The 26,111-nt window shown below is 43.0% G+C and overlaps 1 protein-coding gene across 6 annotated transcripts in view; it reads left to right on the forward strand.

Annotated features, from left to right (window-relative positions):
• Nucleotides 1–26,111, forward strand: part of CLHC1 (clathrin heavy chain linker domain containing 1) — a 172,528-nt gene that overhangs the window by 18,653 nt on the left and 127,764 nt on the right. For all 6 annotated transcript variants that reach the window (XM_033937450.1, XM_033937453.1, XM_033937448.1 and 3 more), the window contains one exon: nt 10,108–10,295. In XM_033937450.1, coding sequence (XP_033793341.1) covers nt 10,108–10,295 — 188 coding nt within the window. The remainder of the gene's footprint in view (nt 1–10,107; nt 10,296–26,111) is intronic.

The following is a 26,111-nucleotide window of genomic DNA, read 5'->3' on the forward strand; positions in this document are numbered from 1 at the left end:
TCTCCTCAGTTCTCATTTTTCCGCAGAGCTGAGAAGTACGTTTTTGACACACTGCGCTGAACTTAGTTCGCTTCGTGCCTTCTCTCACTGCGGCTCGTGTTTTATTTTCTTATTACCATGTCGCTGTGCTTTTCTTTCGGTCATTGTTAAAAAAATAAAAAAGTTGAATTTTTTTGTCGAATGACTGTGGGGCCTGTCGCATGCCCTCAGCCTGTGAGCTTCGACTTTGCGGCGGCTATCTTTCCTTCTGTGTCCCGGCCGGTCATGGGCTTCAAGAAGTGTAGCCAGTGCCAGCATGCGATCTCCCTCACTGACCCACACCGCTGGTGCCTTCAGTGTCTGGGGCCTGACCATTGCCCGGAGTTGTGCGTTCGCTATGCTACCCTTCAACCTTGAGCCCTCAAATGTCATTGAGTTCAAGTAGAGAAGATTTTTGGTATGGAAACCCCTGCTACACCCTCAACCTCTAATTCAATCAGGCCTGCTACAGGTTGTCCTCCTGCCTCTACGACTTCAACCTCAACTCTCATCAGACCTTCCTCGTTTGGAACATCCTCAACTTCGAGTAAATCTGCCAAATCTTCTCCTGAGCTTCCCTCAGGTCAGATACCTTAGCAGACAGTTACAGTGGTGGTCCTCAAGCTACCTAAACATTATTCCTCCAAGTCGAAACATTCTTCCTCTTCATCCTCGGAGCCTTTAGCCTCAGCAAGTGGACCAGTTTCAGACTCGAATCCATAATTGCAGGCTACCATCCAGACCATTTTAGAGCGGTAATTTGTTCAATTACTAACCAAATATAGTTCTGCCTCGACTCTGCTTCCTGCAGTCCAGCCTGGGCACTCAGCAGTCTCACAAGAGGTTGAGTCCTTGCCTGTGCCTCGAGCTGAATCTACACACTCTATGCAAGGAGTCCAGTCTTTGCGAGTGTCTGCTCTGGAATCTTCACACTCTATGCAAGGAGTTGAGTCTTTGCGAGTGTCTCGTCTGGAATCCTCACACTCCATACAAGAAGCCGAGTCTTTGGGAGTGCTTTGAGATACCTCGATCCAGACCACAGAGTCTATGGGACTTCAATCTACAGCTTCCAGCCCTATATCCTCACATAAGGCATTGCCCGTTTTGAGGCATAGAGCGAAGTCTCCTCGACCTTGCACAAGACCTGCTTCCAGGCAGCACTCTCATCGCCAGTCAAGGCCCTCATTGAGGCCCTCATCGAGGCGCAGGTCCTCCTCCAGAGATAAGCCTTCCTTGTCCAGGCCTTCCAGCTCTTCAAAGCCTCCAACTCTTCGATCCAGGACACCAATAGCAGAATCTGAGGGCTCCGCTTCTCCCAGTGCCTTGTCCCAGTCTGCTTATTCGCTGGGATATCAATACTCCAGAGAGGCCTCGCCTTCGTTTTCCACTCGAGGTGCCTTGAAGTCATCAAGTCCCTCTCGAGGCCATCCTCTTGCGGATCAATTGTCATTTTCCTCCTTCCTCCATCAAATGGCTGAGGACCTGGATCTTAAATTGGACTCTGGTTCTAAGTACTCTAAGGAGTATTTAGAAGAAATGAGTTTGCTTCAGCCTCTTGCAGAGTCTCTCAAACTTCCTCTTAACAGGCTTCTTTCTCAAACTATCAAACAAAACCTGGAAACTCCATATGCCATCTCTGCTGTTGCAGGCAAGTTGGAATCGAGGTATAGAACTGTACATTGCAAGGGCTTTGAGAACTCTCAACTATCTCATCAGTCCCTTCTTGTAGAATCTTCCTTAAAGAGGAGTCATCCTACTGTACCTCCTGGCAGTTAATAATACTTTCATTTGTCAAATGATTCATAATTATTGTAAAACATTGTATATAAATTCACAAGACGTTCCTTTGCCTGCCAAGGATTTCTTTCAGTATATAAATTTGCCAACCTTAACAGAAGAACATTTGGACTTACTGAATGCTCCTATATATCCTGGGGAAATACAGTATGTAATAGGGGTGTAGCAATGGGTGGGCCTATGCCCACCCAGCAGCAGTGGACCTGGACAAGGCCAGCGTGGGAAGAGTAAGCTTGGATCCCGCTATCCTGCCTCTCCCTTCCTAAATGGTCCCCTGACAGCAGCTCCCACATGCTGCCCGGTCACTAACCCAGAAGCCTCTCTTCTGTTGCATCCCACCCCCTTCACAATTTCCTGCTTCTGCTGGAGCAGGATGCTGCCAGTGACCTGTTGAAATGAGAGAGAAGTGGGAGTGGAAAGGAAAGGAAGGAAATATGCTGCTTAAGGGAGGAGAGGGGTGAGAGAGGGAGAATTGTTGAACATAGGGGAGAAGAGATGGAGAGATGATGCATGGAGAGAAGCGAGGGATGAGAAAGGGAGAAATGTTGGCACATAGGGGTGGAGTGGAGAGAGAGATGGTGCAAGGCGAGAGGGATAAAGGGGTGGAGTGGAGGGAAAGAAGTTGGGACATAGAGGTTGAAGGGAGGGAGAGATGGTGCAAGAGGAGAGGGAAAGAAATGGATTTAGGGGTGGAGAGGAGGGATAGATGTTAAACATGATGGTGGAAGGTAGGAAGGGCGAGATGCTGCTTGGAAGGAAAGATGTTTGACCTAGGGCACAAGGGAGGTGTAGAGAGATAGTGGATAGTGGAAAGAGGCAGAAATGTTGGGCATGGCATTAGAAGGGAGAAAACTGCATGGGGTAGAGGGAAGAAAGATGTTGGATCCAGGGCACAAGGGAGGGGGAGAGAGAGAAATGTTAGTCATGGGAGTGGATAAGAGGGAGGGAGAGATGCACAGGAGGTAAAGAGGAAAGAAAGCGAGAGATATTGGATCAAGGAGGAAAAGGGAGTGATGGAGAGATACCAGAAAATGGGAGTGAGATGAGAAGAAAAAATGCTGAACCATAGAGGAGAGGGCAGGAGGGAAGAGTAAAGGAACAGGGTGGGGTGGGGTGGGGAGGGGAGGAAGAGAGAGCAGATGGTAGACTAGAAATATGAAGGGAGGAATATGCTGAGAATAGTTGGAATCCTATTGGAGAGGCCAGGAGGGGGAGGAAAGGAGTGGCAAGGAAATGAATGAGATGATAGTGATTATAGAGAGTAGAAATATGGTAATGAGGAGTAGATTAAAGATGAAAGGGAATGGGAGAGTTAATTGGTGAAGGAAGAAGATGGAAATTTGCTAGGTAGCTGAAAAGTGAAAAGGAGGAGAAGGGTGAGAAAAAGACAGAAAAGAGCTAAAAATGAATGATCAATATGTCAGAGGCAGGTATAGTGAGGTAATAGACAGGAGAAAGGGAAAAAGACACATAGCAGCTGGTTGAAGAAGAATTAATAGATGACAGACAGAATCGCAGAAAAGAGAAACTGGAATTAACATGGAAAAATTAATCCAGACAACAAAGTTAGAAAAAGAGCATTTTATTTTGAATGTTTTAAATGGAATATGTTCGCTTTGAGGAATGCAAAAAACAAGAAATCCCCAATGGTGAGACCACTAGGAATGGGTGAAAAACAAAAAAGTGGAACCAATGATCTGGATGTATAGTACAGTACTTTATTTATAATCTTTACTCTGAATGAAAATCCACAAATGTCTATATCTCTGGATCCTACAGGATCCATGTTTTGGCCACAAATCCTTCTGTTGGATCCTTAAACATGGAAATAAATGTAAAAATTGGACATAAGAAGCTGGACAAGAGTTTTGAATATAATGAAATTTTTAGCAGGTGAAGATAAAAAGCATGTGATAAGTGGATTTGGGCCAGGTGACTGGAAATAGTGAAAAGAAAACTTATGAAACATATAAGGCAGATGATTTCTGAGTGAGAAAGTAGAGATATTATAATTTGTTGGTTCTGTAAGTGATAGCCAGTGAAGCAAGAACAGAAAAATTGTGAAGTGAACTATGTGAGAAGCTTTGGGAAATGTGCATAGCAAATGTCTTTGTATTGTATTCAGTAGAAAAGGAAATGCATTTCTATTTTTATGTCTTCAGTGTTAGACTACATGGTAAGTTAACTTCTTGGGGTTCCCAATTCAAATTTTGTATAAATATTTTTGGGCCCCTTTTACAAAGCTGTGGCATTCAATTTCTGTGGACTTTGGTCCATTTGCCAAGGAAGAATCACTATTGCGGCTTTGTAAAAGGGGCCCTTTATTTCTAATTTGTGACCTTTTTCTCTCTATTTGGTGAGGGTCTGTTAGTGTGATAGTAATGGCAGGTGGTGAAGTTGGAAGGGAGGCAGGGATGAGAAGTGATTTGGGAGGGAAACTCTCCTTTATTTTCTGACCTGGGCACTAGCAGGTCCTAACCCTTTCTGTATAGCTAATGGGGATCCCCAAGCATTCCCAGCTGAGGACCTCCTCCAAAGATGGCCATAACTCCTTTCTACCATGCTCTGCAATCGGTGACAACATTTTTAGCCACTGACAACTAAGCATGCATGGAGTGCTGGCACTGGCATCAGTGGCCTAAGGACATTGCTACTTTCTGCAAAGCTTAGTAAAAGGGAGTTCTGGTCACCTTCAGAGAAAGTCTTCAGCTGACAGAGTTCTAAGGTTACCATATGGCTCCAGAAAAAGAGGATGGATTGAGACATCCAGATTTTACTTCCATTTAAAGCAATGGAAGTAAAACCCAGATATCTCAATCCATCCTCCTTTTTCTGGAGCCATATGGTAACCATAAGCTTGGGGATCCTCATTAGCTGAAGTATTTATATTTTGAAGTGGGAGTAGGGCAGAGCTCAGGCCCACCCAAAATTGGCTGCTGTCTGGCTACACCACTGGGGCTCAGTATAGTTCTTACTGTTTGGAGGTGACCCAAAGTGACTGAATCCCCTTTTTGGTCCTTGCAAATTCATTCCTTTCTCACTTTTGGCCTCAGGGGTTCTTGCCTGCCCTAGCTCTTCCTCTCTTTCCCTCCTCCTCATTCCCTTCCCCCTTCTGAAGTGTGTCCGGGTGGGCAACAGGAGCTCAGAGAATCTGCCGGTCATGTCCCCAGGTGGTGGCTTAATCTGTAAGGATGACTCACTAGAGCTAGGACCTTCCACTCCATGGAGATGGTCCTGAAAACCCTTGGGTCAGTCATTTGCAATAGCGAATGACACGGGGTTAAATTTGTCCCCGTCACCATAGGAACTCAATTTCCCTGTCCCGTCTCCTTGAGTTTTGTCACTGTCTCTGACCCTGCACCTTTCCTGTAAACTCTGCCTTAACTGCACAAGCCTTCAACACTTATGATTTTAAAGTGTTTGAGGCTTGTGTAGATGAGGATGGAGCTTGCAGGAATGGGGCAGGGACATGAAAAGAACTCGCGGGGACGGGATGGGATAATTAGTTCCCGCAGAGACGGGGGAAAATTTGTCCCATGTCATTCTCTAATTTGCAGGCACAGGCTGATGGGCTGGCCAACTTCTCTTCTAGGAAGACAATGAGCAGCTTTTGCTTCTACTTACACTGGATTCACTTATAACAGTGATGAAAAAGATCACTGTCTCAGTGGGGGGGGGGGCAGTACTTCCTTTAAGGACTCCTATGAATGAAAGATGGAACTGTTAATTAAGCAAATTTTAAGCTCTGTGGCTCCTTGAGATGCAGCTGTCTATCTGTGGGGGTTATATGGCTTGGGTGATGATGCAGTGGGTGCAGCAGCTCCTGCCATTGCCAGAAATGGCTTGATTGAAGTCCAGAATGCTCTACCTGGTTCATTTGCTCTACAACATGGTTCGTATGTACTCCAATTCAGTCACTTTAGCTATGGGGGCTCATTGCAGGCTTTAACATAGGAATTGGGTGGCAGATAAAGCATTCAAGGACTACCTCAGCCAATGGCCCTTTAAGAGCTGCTTGGTGAGGGATAGGCCCTGACATCATGGAGCCAGAACCAGATGCATGACTTGGGCCTCAGAATGTGGCAGTGGCCTAGAGTAGACCAAAAGGTTCCAAGGGCCAACCCTTTGAGGGGGGCCTCCATTTCCTCTGCCTCATCTCAGAAAATGGCATAGCGAAGGTCAGCAGTTCCATCCTGGACTTGTGCAAGTGGGAGGTCATTTCAGCCTCATTGTATGGGAATGAACCCTCGTCTCCTCTGAGTCTTGGAGGGGTTCACAACAGTTACACTTTTTAAATTGCATCTCTCATTTCAGTCATCTTTATGGTCTCTCCTTGCATATCCACTCTCAAGTGTCAGGCAGTGCAGGAGACCTTAGCTTATTTCATCCAGCAGAGCAGGGGTAGGGTTGCTATTCCATTTGCTTCATGGCTCCTAAGAAGGGGGTATAGTTTCAGTCCATTCTGGACTTCAAGTAAATCAATGTGTCCTCACTAGCCCTTCAGTTTTGAATGAAGATGCTCTGAGGCTTATTTTCACATCCTTATTTGACCAGAGCACAGACTTTTTCTGCGTTTCTGTGTATTGGGTGACCATTATCAATTCCACATTCTTTCATTTGGTTTAGTCATGACACACAGGGATTTTCCCAACATGGTGGTAGTTGCAATCTCCTGCCAATCTGGATTATTGGCTGATTTAAGCCAGTTTGGAGGAAGACTTGTGGCAATAAAATTGCAAAGGATAGGAGACACTCCATGAAATTACAGAGAAATATTTTTCACTCAGAGAATAGTTAAGCTCTGGAAAGCATTGTTAGAGAATGTGGTAAGAGCGGTTAATGTAGCTGGTTTAAAAAAAAGTTTGGACAGTTCCTGGAGAAAAAGGCTATAGTCTGCTATTGAGACAGTCATGGGGGAAGCCACTGCTTGCCCTGGATCGGTAGCATGGAATGTTACTACTATTTGGATTTTTGCCAGGTATTTGTGACCTGGAATGGCCACTGTGAAGACAGGATACTGGGCTAGGTGGACCATTCGTCTAACCCAGTGTTCTGCCCACCTAGTTATCTAGCAAGGGTACATAGAAGTCACCTCCACCAAAGCTCCAGAGTAATATGATACTTTATTGCATACACATCAAATAATACATCAGATAATACCAAGCAATGAGGATAGACATAGACACTAAACAAAATACTTCACCATGTTTGGCATGCCCCCTTCCAATATTGATCGGGAATCTGTTCGATCAAGGAAAGAGACCCAACCCACGGCTCCCGAGGCTGCAACAAGATTCAAAGTCCAATCTGTGACTCTCAGTCTTTTATAGCACAGAAAATGCTGAATTCCTCACACACACAGACACTGCTGTTTCTGCAGTAACAACAGGTGTCTCCCTTATCTCTTAACTCTTATAGATGGAATGTTCACTGCTGCTCAAACCCTCCCTTATCCCTGTAGCCTGAGAGCCCTTCCTCAGCAAGACTTCCACGGCAAGACATGAAACAGTATAAGATATATAACACAAGCTGATAACAGCTTATGGAAGTAAATTGTAAGGCTACCTAATTGTCTGGCACAGATGTAAAGCAAGGATTGCTTTACACCTGTACAGCAAGAAGTGCAGCTAAAATGCAAGCAGACATGAAGATTCACACCTAATAGCCAAAGTGACTACTTGCCATGCCCTGGCCAGCCATGGGCATAACACCCAAGTAAGGCTATTTTTATGATAGTATCTTATGGCAAGTGTGAGTTAGGAGTTGAAAGCAGCCTCAAAGAAGTTGGCTTTTAGCTTGGATTTGAATACTGCTATAGAGATGGAGCCTGACATAATGACTCAGGCAGTTGAATGGAGACCCATCTGCCAGAAGTTTTGGCCATGCACATAGCCAGCATAGAGAACATTCAGGCAGTCTTCCTCAGTTGTCGGGATCTGATCTTAGGTGAGTGGGCCCCGGGAAAAGAGACTTTCCAGTTCATTATAAATTGATATGGGTCTCTGGAGTTTGATCTGATGGTGTCCCTAGACAAACAACATAAAGAGGCTGATATTTGGCTCCCAGCTGTTTAAATAGCACATAGCTAGCTATCTGCAGATATTCAGTGGGGAGATGCCAGACCCATGGTGCGGGAGAGATTCCAAACTTGCAATGAGGGGGGGATGAAGGGAAAGATGCCAGATTTGTAATGGAGAAGAGGAGAAAGAGATGCCAGAACCACAGTGTGGGTTGGGGGGGGAGGGAGGGCTGCCAGACCCAAGATAGGGAGGGGTAGGGAAGGAGAAATACCAACCTGTAGTTGGGAGAGGAGAGATGCCAAACTTGTAGTAAGGGAGAAGGAGAGATGCCAGACCCATGATTGGGAAAGAGATGCCAGATGTGCAGGAGGAGAGAAAGGGAGATATGCTGGACCAACAGAACAAGAGAGGGAAGGAGAGAGAGATGTCAGACTATGGGGGCAGGAAGAAATGCAAAACCTGGGGGGGGGGGGAGAGAGAGATTTGGAGTCACATTATCTGACATTTTGTAAAAAAAAAAAAAAACCCCAAAAAAACAACTAAAATTTTGTTTATTTTCTAAAATAAATTCTTAATTCTATTTTGACTTATAATTTTCTCAGTAATTGCGGATAACAGCTTAAGAAGCTAGTCAATCTGATTTTTGCAGTACAAGTGCACAGACATGCTTAAATACTAATATTCTGCCAACATAGTCTGCCTGATATCCAGTGCTATTTAGCTAGCCAGGAATGGCTCCTGGCCAGCTAAATAGCACTAAGCCGACTAACCCCTTATATTCAGTGGGAGATAGTCGACTATCTCCTGAAGAATATCTCTGTCAGTGACTGTCGCGTGACTAAGAGGGTCAGTGGCAATATTCATTGGCTGATTGTCTAAGTTTAGCGGCCAGATAGACCTGCCTAAATAACAGGTCTCTCTATGTCGCTATGACATAGCTGGTCAGTTGATGAATATCAGCTTGGCTGACTATGTCAAACACAGCTAAATATAGACCAGATAACAGCCCCAAAATTGAATTTCTGGGTTTGCCACCGACTGCGGGAGGTAGCCAGGCTGTCTCTCTCGCAGTCTGAAAATTGTCCCTGTTGTCCCTAAGTGTGAAGGCGCTTAGGATTAAAGGTGGACATACTCATATGTGGAGTCTGAGTGGAGTTTGAGCAAGAAGCACAGTTAAGTATGTAAATTATAGAATAATTCACCTGCATTTTTTAGCAATATAGGTGCTATATTTCTGTGCACCTAATTCTGATGCATGTTTATTCCTCTGCAATTTATAATAGCTATTTTCACATGTGAAACATCTGTTACATATAAAACAGAAGATAATTTTTGTTTAGGTCATGTAGGTAGGCAATTAGATGCCTAAGTCCACTATTTAAAATTTCCCAGTGCAGTACAAATTTTTTAAAATAAAAAACAAAGCCAATTTCAAATGCCAAATGAGCCTATAGATGCTTATTTGATATCGAAAGCATTATATTTTGAAATAGGTACAAAGGATTAATTGTCCATGTTTAATATAATTAATGTTTTGATAGACTGAATACAGTTTAAGGACAGTTTTAACCATTTGAGGCAATAATGTTAGGTAAGAAACCTTTCCACTGGCTTCCAAGATGGGATTGTTAGGTATAAACAGTTGATAAAGTTTAATACATTTTATACCTCTAGGTTTGTAGTCACATATTCCCAGCTTTTGTGTGGTGTGGAAAACATGAAGAAGGACATAGTGAAGCTTGAAGAATAGTCTGAAATTTGGCAGCTAAGATTTAATGTTAAGAAATGCAAGGCCATGCATTTGGGCTGCAGAAACCAGAGGGAACAATACAGTTTAGAGGATGAAGAACTTTTGTGCATAAAAGAGGAGTGGGACTTGAGTGTGATAGTATAGGTGGTCAAATAGGTTGAAAAGTGACAACGAAATCTAGAAGGATGCTTGTGGGCATAGGGAGAGAATGGCCAGTGGGAAAAAGGAGGCATTGTTGCTCCTGTATAAGACTCTGGTGAGACATAATTTAGAATATTGTATACAATTTTGGAGACCATACCATCAAAAAGATATAAATAGATGGAGTAGGTCCATAGGAAGGCTACTAAAATGGTTGGTGTCATGTGATGAAGTGTCTTGGTGATGAAGTGTCTATATACTGTTGAAATACCATTCTAAATAGCTATTGATGCATTTCATTCTACAATCTTTATTTAATTTCTAACAATGCACACGCTTTGTTATATGGAGATTATATACTGACAAAACTTATTTTCACAGGTTATAGAATATGTTACTTCTTACAAGAATATTCTTACTACCATTAAACAAGAATATGACAAGTTCATTGAGGCACTCAAGAGGGGTCAGAAGGAATCGTTTTATCTTCAGGGAAAGCTAAAAACCCTGACATTTGAGCCAACAACATTTGTTTATTACAGACAACGAGCAGACCAACTCAAAGAAAAGTAAGGCAAGAATATTATATCCATGATCCAGGAGGAAGTTGTTTATCTTAATTTTTATACCATAAATTGGTACTGGAATGAATATCCGTTGTCAAAAAGATGCTTTTTTACATATTATTACTTAGTTGAACTATTTGTACTCACAAACCTTGTACCATCACATAGAAGAAGGAATAATTAAATAAGGGTCACCTACATTTAGGCACAAAGGAGTAAATTCTCTATTAGTACGTTTAACTTAGGCGTGCTTTGGACGTCCGGTAAACGTAAATACCAATTAACTATATTTAGGCGTGAGATAGACGTCCCGCAAAATAGACGTGCGCAAAATAGACGTCCCTCGTCGCGCAAAATAGACGTGCGCAAAATAGACGTGCGCAAAATAGATGCAGGTTTCTGAAACGTCTCCAATGGACCCGTGATAGACGTGAGTGTACGGGTTTGTTTTTTGTTATTTGTTTTTTTTTTTAATTATACTTTATATATACTCTTTATTATCACACATTCAGCATTGATAAGTATAGGATGATGAAAAACATAACTAAAACACAGTATCAGAATTGTACAGTTTACCATTAATACAAGGAAAAAAAATATGTTATGTTTCAAAGGAAAACTAGAAAATGAAACGTACCGAGTGGGTGTTGAACTTACATTATCAGTATGGAAGGTGGGAACCGGTAGATGTGTGCTACACAAAAAGCTGTACAGGAATGTCATACTCACCTCCTATTAGAAGTGGAAAGGATAGGACTTTGAACACCATATAGACTTTTTATAAACTTCGTTTAACTTCCACAAAGACTGGCAGGAAAGGCACCCTAAGTCATCCAATAAGCTTTCTCTCGATTTCCCAGAGACATTATTTCAGAGAGGATAGTTTAGAAGTGATATCTTGCTCGAAAGAACACTCTCCTGGTCTTAAAACATTGCAACAATCAGCTCATTCTTTACAACAAGAAACAGAATCAAAACACAGATTAAACCTGAATGTGGCTTCCAGTTCACAGGAAGAGGAAGTAGCAAGCAGCACAATGCTGATCTCATTGTGACATCATCAAGGTGCACCTGGAAGGTAGATATGCCACAAGTAAAAGACAAGCTGGGAGTTGAACTCACAACCTACAGATGATCGATATAGTGCTTTTACTCACTGACCTACACCTGGGTCTCTGGTTCCCCTGTCATAGCATACCTTAGTGATGTGCTAAAGTTACTTACTTAGCTATCATATCACAGTCAGTTGAGGCAAAAGACTGGTAGCTCAATGGTGTAAAGCACTGTTGTCACGGATGCAACACCCATATTCTTACGTATGGTTCAATAAATGTAATACAGAGTCAAATTTATGCTGTTTATTTTATCAAAACCCAAGCTCAACTTTGTAATGTATTGTGTATAGTCTCGCTAATGTGTTTATGATGAAAATGAGATGCGATAGGTGTATATCCATATATAATAAAAACCCTAGCCACGCATGCACACATACCTGCGTGCTTCTGTGATCTCTGCTCTGTGATCAGTAGGTCTGTGGCCAGCAGGAGTGCAGATGCAGCAGCCAGGTGAATCCCCCTCCCGCCCTCACTCACCACCAAAACCACCACCGCCAAAACCTCCTCCTTCTGCCCAGCCGGGAGGAGGGCTCCGAGTCGCTGAAGACTGTCCCAGATCAGCTTACACCAGTCCCTAAAAAATGAACCTTTCATCTGAGGCGCGAGGCTGCGGTGACCTCCCTCCCCGGCTCACTAAGGGTTTCGTCTTAAGAAATTCAAATGCGTTGTTGAAAACGCAAGTGACTATTCTCTGTCATCCTAGACACCCCTGCAATACCCCAACAACACACTCCTGCAGCATAAACCCCTCATGTTATAATCAAGTAAAAGACAAGCCGGGAGTTGAACTCACAACCTATGGATTACCTATGGTACACGCGTGTTTTATTCACTGAGCTACTTAACATCTAGCCCATAACCCTAACCATAAAGTAGCATTCTGACGTCATAGCTTGTACATAAAGCCATTCTGGAGACTCCCATTCCCAAATCCCTAACATAGCTCAGTGCTTAAAAGCACTACATGTATCTTCCAAAGGTCAGGGGTCAAGTCCTGACTGCGGTTACCAAAGACATAATATTGTTTTTTTTTTCCACCCACTCAAACATGCATAGGCTAAGCTAAACTTGTCATTGTGTTTGGGGGAGGTTGAAGTTTCATTAGGTTTACATGGTAAGTTTCGAAGCGTTCTGCTATACTTATTTGTATAACAGCGATATCGGCGTGGTTTAGGATGTAATCCACAGTGTTGATGTAGCGCGGGTTCGGCTGCTGCAAGCACGCCCAAGCGGCACAAAAACGTCATCACGTTGTTTTTGCGTTGTGACAATCATAGAATCACCCATTCTTCATACGCAAATTATTTCTCCTAAAATGGCTGCCAGGAGACAGCCCAACTTCAGCACTGCTGACAGTAAACTCCTGGCAAGGCTGTTTTTAGGGCATGAGCACCACTATTTAGAGTGGCAGGCCATCGCAGGTCATACCTGCAGTTCAGGGACTTCCTGGACCCGCCTGACCCGGCGGTTCAAGTCGTAGAGCCTCCTGTCCCAGGGAAGTAAGTATTCCAAGTCAGGCCCTCACAAATAATCATGTAAAATGTAATGATGGAAACCTGTCTCAATCAAATTGTTCATGTTTTTTGTGGGTAAATATTTGATTCCTTCTAAAAACTACAATTGTGCATAATAAATCTTTTTACATTGAATACTGAAATTAAAGCACATCCCAAAGAAGCAGTAGTAGGATTTCAAATGACAAATTAAGCTCCTAGAAGGCATCTATTCCATTCACAACATGCACACAACTAATTTTTGGGTCACAAGCTTCGCATTTGTAATAGAAACATCTTGAAATCAACTTTGCCAAGGAAAACAAATACCTTCACCTTTCCTGTATCAATCTGCTGGTCTAGGGAGATAGTGGCATGACGTTTAAAGTGACAGCATCAGTACCCCTGACATCAGGGGTTTCAAGCCACGCTGCTCCTTCTGACCAAACTATTTTATTGCCCCTGCTGCATGATTGTAAGCTCACCAGGACATGCTGTAATGTGGGGCAGTGCTGATAGGCTACAGCCTCAGCACCCTGGGGTTGTGAGTTCAATCCCACACTCCTCCTTGTGATGCTGTCCATGTCACCTCACCCCCCCCCCCCCCCACTGTCCCAGGTACAGTAGAGAGATAGCGATGCCTCCAGCACAGAAAGGTGAAAATGCTGGAGTACGTGAATACATTCATGTAAAACATGTGGCAGAAGGGGGTGGAGGCAGACAGCAAAGCGGATAGGGGCTCTTGGAGGGCAGCGTACTCCATTTTTATGTGCTTATAGAGGTCAAGACTTAAATAAACATGTTATGCCACAGTGCTAGATGGCACTCCATCATATCCCTCCCTCTCTGTACTTTCTCTCTCTCTCTCTATTATCCAGGTTGAGGATCTCAGGAAAAGGGGGCGGCTGCTGAGGCGCCAGGAGCGGGCCTTCCTTGAGGGGGTGAGGGAGGAATTGCGCGCTGAAGCCGGTGAGTAATGAGTCCAGCGTGTGTTTCTTTGTGATCAGCCTACCAGAATAAATAGATGAAAATGCTTGAGTAGCTGTCAACCATTCTTAATCATAAAATCTGCAGTAAAGCTGCTATTGTGATATCATGTCACAATGGCGTTATGGTGTTCTACTTGCCTCACTTACTTACGCTACATTTTGATGTTTACAGTGGAGTAGGTGTTTTGCATCCTGTTATTAGCATTTGAAGAAAATAACGTAGTAAATAATGTCATGTTCAAAAGTGTTGTGGACATATCTGACTGTATCCTATTTCTCTCTTGTCAAGCAGCAGCGCAGGCACCCCCTCAGGAGGCCCCGCATGGTGATGGAGGGAGCCCCACCCTGGTCCTCAGCAGAGGAGGAAGAAGAGAGGGAAGAGGAGGAGGAGGCCTGGCAGCCCTCAGGACCGCCCACACCACCACTGCCCCCTGGACCTCCACCACTGCCCCCTGGACCTCCACCACTGCCCCCTGGACTGCCTGCCCCACCACTGCCCCCTGGACCTCCCACCACCTGCCCCCCCACTACCTCCAGGACTACCACCACCATCCCCTGTTGGACCTTCCCCTTCCCCCACCCATAGCCCTTCCCCTCACTCTCCTGCCCTTCCTGTTCCCATCCCACCCCCTTTCCTTGCTGTTCCCCCCCAGGAGCAGCCCGACCAGCCTCAGGAGGGGGCGGCCAGTGAGATGGCGGCCTACTCTGCCATCTTGGAGGAGGTGCAGGTAATGAGAAGGTGTGTGGAGAGGATGGAACATGCCCTCTTGCGGCTGGTAGCCGAAAGAGGGCATGGTGCCAGCAGCCATACACCCTCTCAATGACTGCACCTCTTCCGCCCCCCTCGCCTGAGGTAGCTCAAGCTGCTCTTGGGGGGCACCCACCCTCTTTCCCTGCGTTGTGTGTTATGTAAATAGTTATTTTTTTCTAAAGTTTACATTTAAAAAAAAGTTTTCTATTAGAATAAACATTTTTTTTATAGTTTAAACTTTCCTGTGTGGTTTTAACCTTGTAGCATCAGCTAGTTTAGTGGACAGAAGTCCAAGGTAGATAGGGGTTCAGGAGGGACTGCTGAATGGGCCCTTTTCAATATAACAACAAGGTGACATATAGATAAGTTTGACAATCTTTATTGGGGTCTGTCATTCATTCTATTACACTGCTAGCCACTCTGATGTCAAATCATTGCAGAATCTAGGAAAAAGTAAGTGAATGCAAGGGTATATGCAACTGTAGGTAGATGACGACATCTCAGCTATGATGTGCAAAGTAAGGCAGTCCCTGTTCCAAAGTAAATGGCTACATAAGGAAGAGAATATAAGTCACTGTGGTAGATTTGTTGTTAAGAATAGGGTTACTGCTACTAAGAGTTGGCTCCACACCAGGAGAATCCAAATGAGACATGTGGGTTTTTCTTCTTTTCACTGAAGGTGATGAAGTAAAGGCCACATACCTCAATCTATCCTCCTGGTTCTTGAGGCTGCACTATTTTGGTTAAGCAGGTGTGGAAACCACAAAGATGCTCACAGCTGCAATGCTCTCAGTAATACAAAAACTCCATCTGACAATACTGCAGTTTGCCTGTCTAAGACACCTGAAAACAGAAAAGAGGAGAAGCGCTGGTTTACACAAGGTTCACAAACAGGGGGTTCAACCCCCAAGGTCCATATCTGTCCTCCCTTCCCTGAAGCAATGTGTTAACCTCATTTATGTTGAGCTGCTTAGATGTCACCGTGGTAGAGTTGTTAAAGCAATAGCCTTAACTCGCTGATGGTGTGGGTTAATATCACCTGTAATCCTCCACTGCTACTGTTTAGAACTCATGTGAGGGAATAGACTAACTGAAAACAAAAAGTTTGTGTGCATATAACAGCAGGAATGCGTGCCATGGTGTTCTATGAGGCCAACATTATCATTTACTATTGTTCCTGAAAGTCATCAAGGATACCTGTGTGACGAGAACAATAGAAGTGTGAAACATTTATTTCACTCATCAGAAGAGTGACTCAAGTGAAGAATAGTAGAGTATCATTCTCACCTACAACTGTTTGGCTAGGTGCAAGCTGGTGTGCTGAGCTGATGAGCATAGTTAACCTGAAATGAAGAATAGAGAAACTGTTAACAAAGACCTATGTCTCCAAAATGAAACACTGAAGTTGTGGCAGAACACACACCTGGAAGTAACAGAGGTGCTAACATACCTTTAGACTCCTTATTAAAAATGGCAGCCATTAGCCACTCATTAGGAATTTTCCACCTGAACCATGTACACTGATTGGATGTCCACTGAATGGCAGTGTTTCCCCCCCCTCCCCCCCCCAACACACCCAACCTATTCTTATCAATGAGTTAGTACACAGAACCATTCCTCACCTGATTTTAACTTGCCTGTAATTTGATTCTACAAAGAATTAACTTTAGCTCTATGAGTAAACCCTCTCAGATGTGTGAACACATCCATTTTACTTACATATCCATATTTCTACCAGTAAAATATCTACCAGCATGGTCTTTATCAGTCTTCTCAGTCATTTTTGTCAGCCCTGTGGAATGGAGAGTAAGAGATATCAGAAATAAAATAACTATTATTATCGTTGCACACAACGAAAGCCCATAAAGAGAAGTCAGTTGTTGCTGGTTGGTTTCTTTAGTTCTATCATAAGGACACCTAAGTAGCTTACAAATTATCATTCTCACCTGGACTTACTATCTGAGCTGCTTCTAGAAAATGATAAAAAAAACATATTAGAATGACATGTAGCTTGTTAATGGCTCTGTAGAATAGAAGAGAAATGGGAGGCAGAGATAGGAAAAAAAAAGTAAAAGACTAAGGACAGAGTAAAGTCTCAAACATCTGCATAAGGAATAGGACAGAATAGAAAAGAAACACTGCTCACCTGGACCTTCTTATACCCATGCACGCCTACTTAGCGTCTGACGTCAGTAGGACGGAGGAAAAGTTTCTCAATGCCTATTGGGCACCGTTCGGGTGCGGTTCCTTGGCCCGCTTCCTAACCACGCCCATCACACTCTCATTGGCTATCCTATGGGTGGGTGTTTGAACGTGTTCTACAAGTAGCCTGAAAAGATATCTTCACCTTACAACATGGCTTCCAAAACGGAAATCGAATTTCTTGCATGGAGAGTTGCAGATATGGAAAATGGAAGTGGGGCAGACATTATGAAAGCTGGGAGAGTGGTGGGTGTAGGCATCTGTGTGTAACCTGGCCTGGCCCTTTCTTTTCCCTAACAATTGATTCCCCTCCACACTTAACACAAAACCTAAGTCCTCAACAATCCCTCACACCAACACCCAGAAAAATCCATAAACTAAAGAAATACAGATAATGGGGGTGGGGAGGAGTGTCAAAGGCAGAAGGGAGTATAAAGGAGAACAGGCAAGTCATAGCACAAAGTTTCATCATTAAGGAAACGGAACACCACAAACACCAACTCACATGAGGGGGTCTTACATAGGAAAAATGGCTGTGCCAAAGCTTTCTATATACTAAGCACGCCTAATTAGCGACTGACGTCATAGGAACCGTTAGGATTCAAATCTAATTGGATGTGCATTGGATGTGGTTTTGCAATATACAGCTGTAGTGACATTGTAGTAATTTCCTTCACATCTCTAAGCTCTATGTTCTAAACAATGTTACCTCTATAGCTCTATGCCTTAATGCATTGCTTTTCATCTTCCATACATCAGGGGGTTCAAGTCTTGAGTAAGGTTAGCAAATAGTTTATATTCATTTCTCAGCCAGGACACCTGGTAACTCTTTAGCCTTGCCTTTACATATCAATATTTTGCTTCAGCTTTTATTATGTGCAGCCCATTGTCTAATATTTAATGCAACCTGTTCTCTCTCATGCTGAACACCCCCCCCCCCCCCCCCTAACTGGATCATTCTTCAACACCTGTCCAAGCCCTCTGAAGTTTGATTTAACTCATAGCTGTTGCCCAATGCCTATATTGCATCAAAAGAAACACATTCCTACTAGAATGGCTTGCAGTTAGGAGCAAATGAAAATATCTCATGCACCTGTGGCTGCAGAATGCTGAGGAGAAACAGCAAATTCCACCACTTCTGAGAACTGTTAGGATGCCAGGAAACAAAAATGAACAACAAACAGCAGTGCAATCGGCTCTCTTTTGAAAGCAAAGAAAAACCAGCACACATTATCAGCACTTAAAAAGAGAATAAACAGATACACACCTTAACATTCCAGCTTCCCTCATTGCAAAATGGAGGTGTTCAGTTGCACAAAACTGACCTCATTGTGACCCTCATCAATCTGCATTTTCCAAAGTAATATGACACAATTAAAAGATGTGCCGGGTGTAGAACCCACAACCTCTGGATCTTAGGAGCACAGGTTGGTTCCTAAGCCACAGAGCTACAGCTGCTTGACTGAGCTGTCTGTGCTTCATTAGGAATCATATCAGGATGAACTCAAATAAGTTTAAGCAAAGGAATGCCTAAAGATTTGGAAAGTTTTCAAGTAGAAAACAAATATGAAATATGTATTAAAGAATTGCAGCACAAAGAACGCCTAATACGGAACAGATTATTTACAGTCCCTATATATGCATTAGTACAGTGCTTAAAATGAAGATTAGCGTGTGAGAAAAACAGAGCTCCACCTCACATGCATTCAAGCACACTTGGGAATATGGGTTTGGGGCTCAAGGAAAGCAGCGCTTTTAACCATTGAGCTACCACTTGTTTTGTCTCAGCCTACTATGACATTATAGCTAAACTCCTTTTCCCTTAGCACTTCACTAAGATATGATATGACAAGGGAGCCAGAGGCATTGTAGCTGTGGGTCAGTGAGGAAAAGGCACTCTCTACCATATCTTCCGGGCTTTGAGGGTTCAAATCCCAGCCTGTATTTTTACTTGTGGCGTATTCTGCCTTCCAGGTGCACTTTGATGATGCTTTCCACTTCTTATAGGAGTTGAATATAACATTTCTCCTTTTAAACATGGCATACTTTGTTAGTTTTTATCGTGGTAAAGTATACATTTTCTGAAATGGTGAAGAAACAATAAGCGGTATAAGCAATATCCAAACTGCTGTAAGCACAAGAAAGCATTTGTAGCTTAACATGCTAATGCTCCTCTTCTGAGCTCTGACCTCTGAAACTCCCCGGTTTGACTCCCACCTTTGCTCATTTTAATAAGGTCCTAGTTTTTTCCTGTTAGCTCTTATAACATTTCCCTTTGCAGGCAAACCTATTTTCAACTTACCATGGCTCGGACATCCTACGCAGTTGATGAGAGCACATTAACCAGGCGATCCACAATGTCATCTTGCTGTCAGAGGAAAGGTTTCTCTCATCACTGCGTAGGATGTCCGAGCCATGGTAAAGTTGAAAATAGGTTTGCCTGCAAAGGGAAATGTTATAAGATCTAATAGGAAAAAACTAGGACCTTATTAAAATGAGCAAAGGTGGGAGTCGAACCGGGGAGTTTTAAATGGCAAAGCTCAGAAAAGGAACATTAGCGTGTTGAGCTACAAATGCTTTCTTGTGCTTATAGCAGTTTGGATTTGCTTATACCGCTTACTGCCGTTGTATATTATTGTTTCTTCACCATTTCAGAAATGTATACTTTACCACGATAAAAACTAACAACGTATGCCATTGTTTAAATGGAGAAATGTTATATTCAACTCCTATAAGAAGTGGAAAGCATCATCAAAGTGCACCTGGAAGGCAGCAGATACGCCACAAGTAAATACAGGCTGGGATTTGAACCCTCAAAGCCCGGAAGATTGGTAGAGAGTGCCTTTCCTCACTGACCCACAGCTACAATGCCTCTGGCTCCCTTGTCCATATCATATCTTAGTGATAGTGCTAAGGGAAAAGGAGTTTAGCTATAATGTCATAGTAGGCTGAGACAAAACAAGTGGTAGCTCAATGGTTAAAAGCGCTGCTTTCCTTGAGCCCCAAACCCATATTCCCAAGTGTGCTTGAATGCATGTGAGGTGGAGCTCTGTTTTTCTCACACGCTAATCTTCATTTTAAGCACTGTACTAATGCATATATAGGACTGTAAATAATCTGTTCCGTTTAGGCGTTCTTTGTGCTGCCAATTCTTTAATACATATTTCATATTTGTTTTCTACTTGAAAACTTTCCAAATCTTTAGGCATTCCTTTGCTAAAACTTATTTGAGTTCATCCTGATATGATTCCTAATGAAGCACAGACAGCTCAGTCAAGCAGCTGTAGCTCTGTGGCTTTAGGAACCAACCTGTGCTCCTAAGATCCAGAGGTTGTGGGTTCTACACCCGGCACATCTTTTAATTGTGTCATATTACTTTGGAAAAATGCAGATTGATGAGGTCACAATGAGGTCAGTTTTGTGCAACTGAACACCTCCATTTGCAATGAGGGAAGCTGGAATGTTAAGGTGTGTATCTGTTTATTCTCTTTTTAAGTGCTGATAATGTGTGCTGGTTTTTCTTTGCTTTCAAAAGAGAGCCGATTGCAGTGCTGTTTGTTGAGACAAAAAAGGGGGTTGTAAAAGCCATGTGAAAATTATATTATGGTTTGGGCTGAAATGTGGTTTGTTATCCATGCAATATAATGTGTTCCATTGTTATGGTGTCATTATATTTATTAGGACAGAGAAAATATGAAAACTACCTATTGAAATTCACTATTGGAATTATTGATGAAAAAACACAGTGACGTCTGCCTCGCGTGTAACAAAGAGCCGCAATTACGATAGTTGACACGGCATTGAAATCCAAGTTAGACCAGGGTTTCTTACGTCTACATAATTCACGAGATTTAGACGCACAGGTATTCGCCCAGGTAGCGCCTATCCAGCGTCCCCACGTGGCACGCCCACGGAACGCCCACGGAACGCCCACGTCCCAGTAGCTGCAGACGGGACTATGCTTTCGATAGACGTTAGTTCGTTATGGTACTACCTAGGGACGTCTATGTGTCGTTCATTTACCCAATTAACATTAATTAAGACCCTTAACTCCGTGATTATTCAATTATATCCGACGTCCAAAGCACGCCTAAGTTAAACGCAGTAATAGAGAATTTAGGCCAAAATTATTTAATGTTTATTGCCATTATAGAATACCATCCTAAATCAGTATTTTACTGGCATATGCTTTGTTGCAAGCATTTTATTCCAGCTTTAAGGCAGGCTGTGTGTGTGTGTGTGACAAAATGCAGCATTAACACATATAACTTACAGTATTCTATAAGTGACACTTGTAAATTTGGGGACCCACCCAGACCCCTCCTATGTCAGTGTCCCCTTGCAATTTAGCACAACATACAGACTATCACCTAAGTGCTGTCATGTATGTAACATTTCACCACAGTTTTGGTGAGTAACTACTATTTTAGTACAAAAGCTATATTCCAAATTGGTGCCTAGCTTTTGGTGCACTATTTAGGATGAGAAAAATAGGAGATAACACTGAAAATACATGTCTAATCTGTGTCATCCTTATGTACCTACATTAGAATTATAGGCGCATATATTGGGTGCATATATGTACATCATATATATTTGGGCTATGAGCACCAGGTTATACCTGATGTTGGAATGTCCAGTCCAAATGTATACAATAGACATGTAGGCACTCAATATCTGCTCCTATGCATGGTTGTCCTTGTCCATGGAACACCCTTTCCATATCTATTTTTCTGCATATACAAAAAAGGCATATACCAGAGTTCATGCTTCATTTCCGTAGAAAAAGCCTGGACTCTACTCATAGAGCACAGTGCACGAAGCACTGAACCTGTGCGTTTTCCAGGTTCAGGAAAGGTGCAAAAAAATAGAACAAAAAATTCCAGTGTGGATAACAAATGCAGTAACAAAGGCGATAAGTGACAAGAAAGCATCATTCAAAAAATGGAAAAAAGGACAAAACTGAGGACAACCAAAAGGAACATAAAATACACCAAAAGGAGTGTCACCGAGTGGTTAGGGAAAGCAAAAAGAGAATATGAAGAGAGACTTGCGGGGGAAGCAACAAACTTCAAATCGTTCTTCAGGTACATTAAGGGGAAGCAACCAGCAAGGGAGGAAGTGGGACCCTTGGATGATGGGGACAGAAAGGGAGCGGTAAAAAGAGGAAAAACAGATAGCTGACAGGTTAAATGAGTTTCTTCATGTCAGTTTTCACGAGGGAGGACACAACCAACATTCCGAAACCCGAGGAGATCGTAAAAGGAGAGCAGGATGAAAATCTGGACCAACTAGAGGTGAGCAAGGAGGATGTCCTCAGGCAGATAGACAGGCTAAGGAGCGACAAATCACCAGGTCCGGACGGCTTTCACTCAAGGGTACTCAAGGAACTAAGAAATTAAATAGCTGAGACACTTCGACAAATATGCAACCTATCCTTAAAAACTGGAGAGATTCCGGGGGACTGGAAAATAGCAAATGTCACGCCCATCTTCAAAAAAGGCTCAAGGGGAGACCCGGGAAACTACAGGCCGGTGAGCTTGACCTCGGTCCCGGGAAAGATGATGGAAGCGCTGATTAAAGACAGCATCTGGGAACACATCGAAAAGAATTGGCAGCTAAAGTCGAGCCAGCATGGCTTCTGCAAGGGCAGGTCATGCCTCACGAACTTATTATACTTCTTTGAGGGGGTAACAAGACAGGTGGATAAAGGGGAATCCATAGACATCATTTACCTTGACTTCCAAAAAGCCTTCGACAAGGTGCCACACGAAAGACTGCTAAGGAAGCTATGGAACCACGGGGTGCAAGGGGAGGTCCACCGATGGATCAAAAACTGGCTGGTGGACAGGAAGCAGAGGGTTGGAGTAAAGGGCCATTACTCAGACTGGCAATGGGTCACGAGCGGAGTTCCGCAGGGGTCGGTACTGGGACCGCTCCTGTTCAATATATTTATTAACGACCTGGAGACAGGAACAAAATGTGAGGTTATTAAATTTGCGGACGACACTAAGCTATATAGCAAGGTCAATAACATGGAGGACTGCGAAGATCTCCAAAAAGATCTGACAACACTGGAAAAAATGGGCCGAAAAAGTGACAAATGAGCTTCAACATAGGGAAATGCAAGGTATAGGGAAAAAGAACCCGATGTTCACTTACAAAATGGGGGGTTCACCGCTAGGGGTAAGCAACCTTGAAAGAGACCTGGGAGTGATGGTGGACACAACATTAAAGGCGTCGGCGCAGTGCGCCTCAGCCTCAAGGAAAGCTAACAAAATGTTGGGTATCATTAAAAAGGGTATCACGACCAGGACGAAGGAAGTCATCTTGCCACTGTATCGTGCAATGGTGCGACCGCACCTTGAGTACTGTGTTCAGTACTGGTCGCCGCACCTCAAGAAGGACATGGCAGTACTTGAGAAAGTCCAGAGAAGAGCAACTAAACTAATAAAGGGCATGGAGGACCTCTCATATACTGACAGACTAAAAAAGTTGGGGCTTTTCTCCCTGGAAAAGCAGAGACTTAGAGGAGACATGATAGAAACCTTCAAGATCATGAAGGGTAGAGAAAAAATAGACAGGGACAGACTTTTCAAATTAAGGGGAACCACACGTACAAGGGGGCACTCAGAGAAATTGAAAGGGGAGAGGTTTAGATCAAACACCAGGAATGCGCTGCCAGAAGATGTAGTAAGCACAAGCACGCTACAGGGCTTCAAAAAAGCTTTGGATAGGTACTTGGAGGACAAAGGGATAGAAGGGTACAGATAAGAATAGAGGTAGAGGTAAGTTAAAAAATTAGTCAGGGACCACTGTTTCAGGCAAAAGGCCTGATGGGCCGCCGCGGGTGCGGACCGCTGGGCAAGATGGACCTATGGTCTGCCTCAGCGGAGGCAACTCTTATGTTCTTATGTTCTGTGAGGACAAGCAGATATATAATATTCTCAAATGTGGGTAATCCTTATGGTTGAACTCCAAGATTCAAATTGGCAAGTGTAAGATCCTCTGAAAACAATGGTTGCGGCAGGCATACTATGCACATTAGATGATGTACTATCAAATGGAAAAATGCTTGATTTTGATTTTTCACGACTGCAACAATCATTCGGTATTTCAAAATCTCAAGCATATAAATGGTTGCAGTTGAAGCAGGCCATTCAGAAGGGGTTCCCTGAGTGGTGAAATTTAAAAACTCAGTATAGCTTTCAGGGCCTATGCTTCCAGACAGATTTGCTAGGGCATCAGGCAACCAAGTGGTATAAATTAATATCTGAATATTTAAACAAGAAACCTAAAACTAGTCTAAAAGACATTTGGAGCATTGAGATTAAGCAGCAGATTTCTGCTACTCAATGGCCACGGATTTGGTCTTGGAGGATGAGGTGCACAGTGTCAAACTTCTTTTTTTTTGTTACATAGAACTTTCTGGATCCCAGTTTGTTTGCAGAAGTTAAAAAGTTCTAAATCTAATAGATGCTGGCACTGTCATCTTGAAATGGGGACACTGGATCATCTGTTGTTCTATTGTCCCTTGATACTCAATTTTTAGAGGTTGATATGAGGACATATTAATACCATACTGGAGTCATCGATCCCATTAACATATGATGTAGTCATCTGTGGGACGATATTGCATATTAAACCACCGTTGGATCAGTATAAATGCTGGCTTTTCCTTATCATAACCAGGATAGCCATGCAAATAGTTACTCATAATTGGAAAAATTGGGATCGTCTTAGTTTTACTTTTTGGTGGGTGAATTTATGCTTATGCTATACATATGAGAAGATGAACGCTGACATGCTGGGGCATAATAAGTTATTCAGATTAGTTTGGGGTCCGTTGACAACTTTTGTTACCTCGTTATAGTTGTCTCATATTTTTATTTTTATTTTGATTACACACACATCCAGGAAAAGGTGGGAGGGTGGGTAGGAAGGGATATTTCTTTTATCTTGTTTTATTCCTTGATTGAATGTATTGGAAGGAAGTGGGGTGGGGGGGAGGGTGTTATTCTTTCTGTATTGTTATTGATTGATTATAAGTGCTTAATCTGATTGTTAATGTATGTATAATGTTCTGTACTTTTTATTAGCCTTGAAAACTTAATAAAGATTTTTTTTAAAAAATGTGGGTAACGTTATCCATAGAACCCAGTACGGACAGGTAACAAGTCTACTGTCACTTTAAATTTTAAGCATTTCCTGTACCATGCGCTTACTGGTGACTTCCTGCCCAACATGGGCTCATGGGAACTGCTGCATTTCAGAGTTCTTAGTGCGTTACACTTTGTCCTTTTTCAGGTGCCTTTCCTTTGGTTTTTCCTTGAGTTTTTCTCTTTATTTTTGTTGTTTCTTTTCATATTCTTCCCTTTTCAGTTGAGTTTTTCAATTTTATTCAACTTTTAATTTTTGGGCCTTCAAGCCCCTTAAGCCTTTTCTCATTCAGAAAGCATTGAGTGATTTCCAGCTTTAGTTTTACTCAAGCCCCCTAGGCCACTGAGCCCTTTGACTCCACATCAGCAGTTTTCCCTTCAATATCCAAGGTGCTTAGCAGCTTCAAGAGGTGCAGTAGGTGCAACAAAACCATCTCAGGCATTGACTCAGACAACAGATGTGTTCAGTATCTTTGTCCTGAACATTGAGACATTTCTTGTGCCCTCTGTTCTCGTATGCAGAAGAGATCGCTGAATGTCCGTAAACTTCAATTTGAAAAGTACTTTTGTACTGCATTGGGGAAATCAAGCATAGCCAGGGATTCCAAACCTGACTCTCAACTTCAGCTTGCATTTACATCGACTCCTGCACTGACTGTGTCAACATCATATCACACTGAATTGATGCAGCGGAAAGACTCCAGTTCTTCATTATTGGTACTACCTCCATTGGGGAACCATGTAAGAAAGCTAAAAAGCGCAAACATGTATGCCTTGGCATCTTCCCAAGCTTCATCAGCCTCAATGCATACTTAAGTGTTGATACACGGAGGATTGATCATTTTACCTCCAACTGGTATCTTCTCAGAGACATGCCTCAACCGAGTATCACAGGTGCCTTTGCCTACATCAGTGCCATCCATTCAAGAGCAGTTTTAAGCATTACTTCAGCAAGAGCTTGTAGGGCTATCCATGCTCCTGCAGCCTCCACACTGTCCTCAGCCTAGCCGAGGATGTATCAGCACATCAGTCCAGGCAAAACTTCAGGATTCCTTTATGATGTTGAGCATCATCCTTGAGGGAGTGTCATTCAACTGTTTCACCTTCATG

Source organism: Geotrypetes seraphini, chromosome 3 (assembly GCF_902459505.1).
Source record: "Geotrypetes seraphini chromosome 3, aGeoSer1.1, whole genome shotgun sequence".
Lineage (NCBI taxonomy): Eukaryota > Metazoa > Chordata > Amphibia > Gymnophiona > Dermophiidae > Geotrypetes > Geotrypetes seraphini.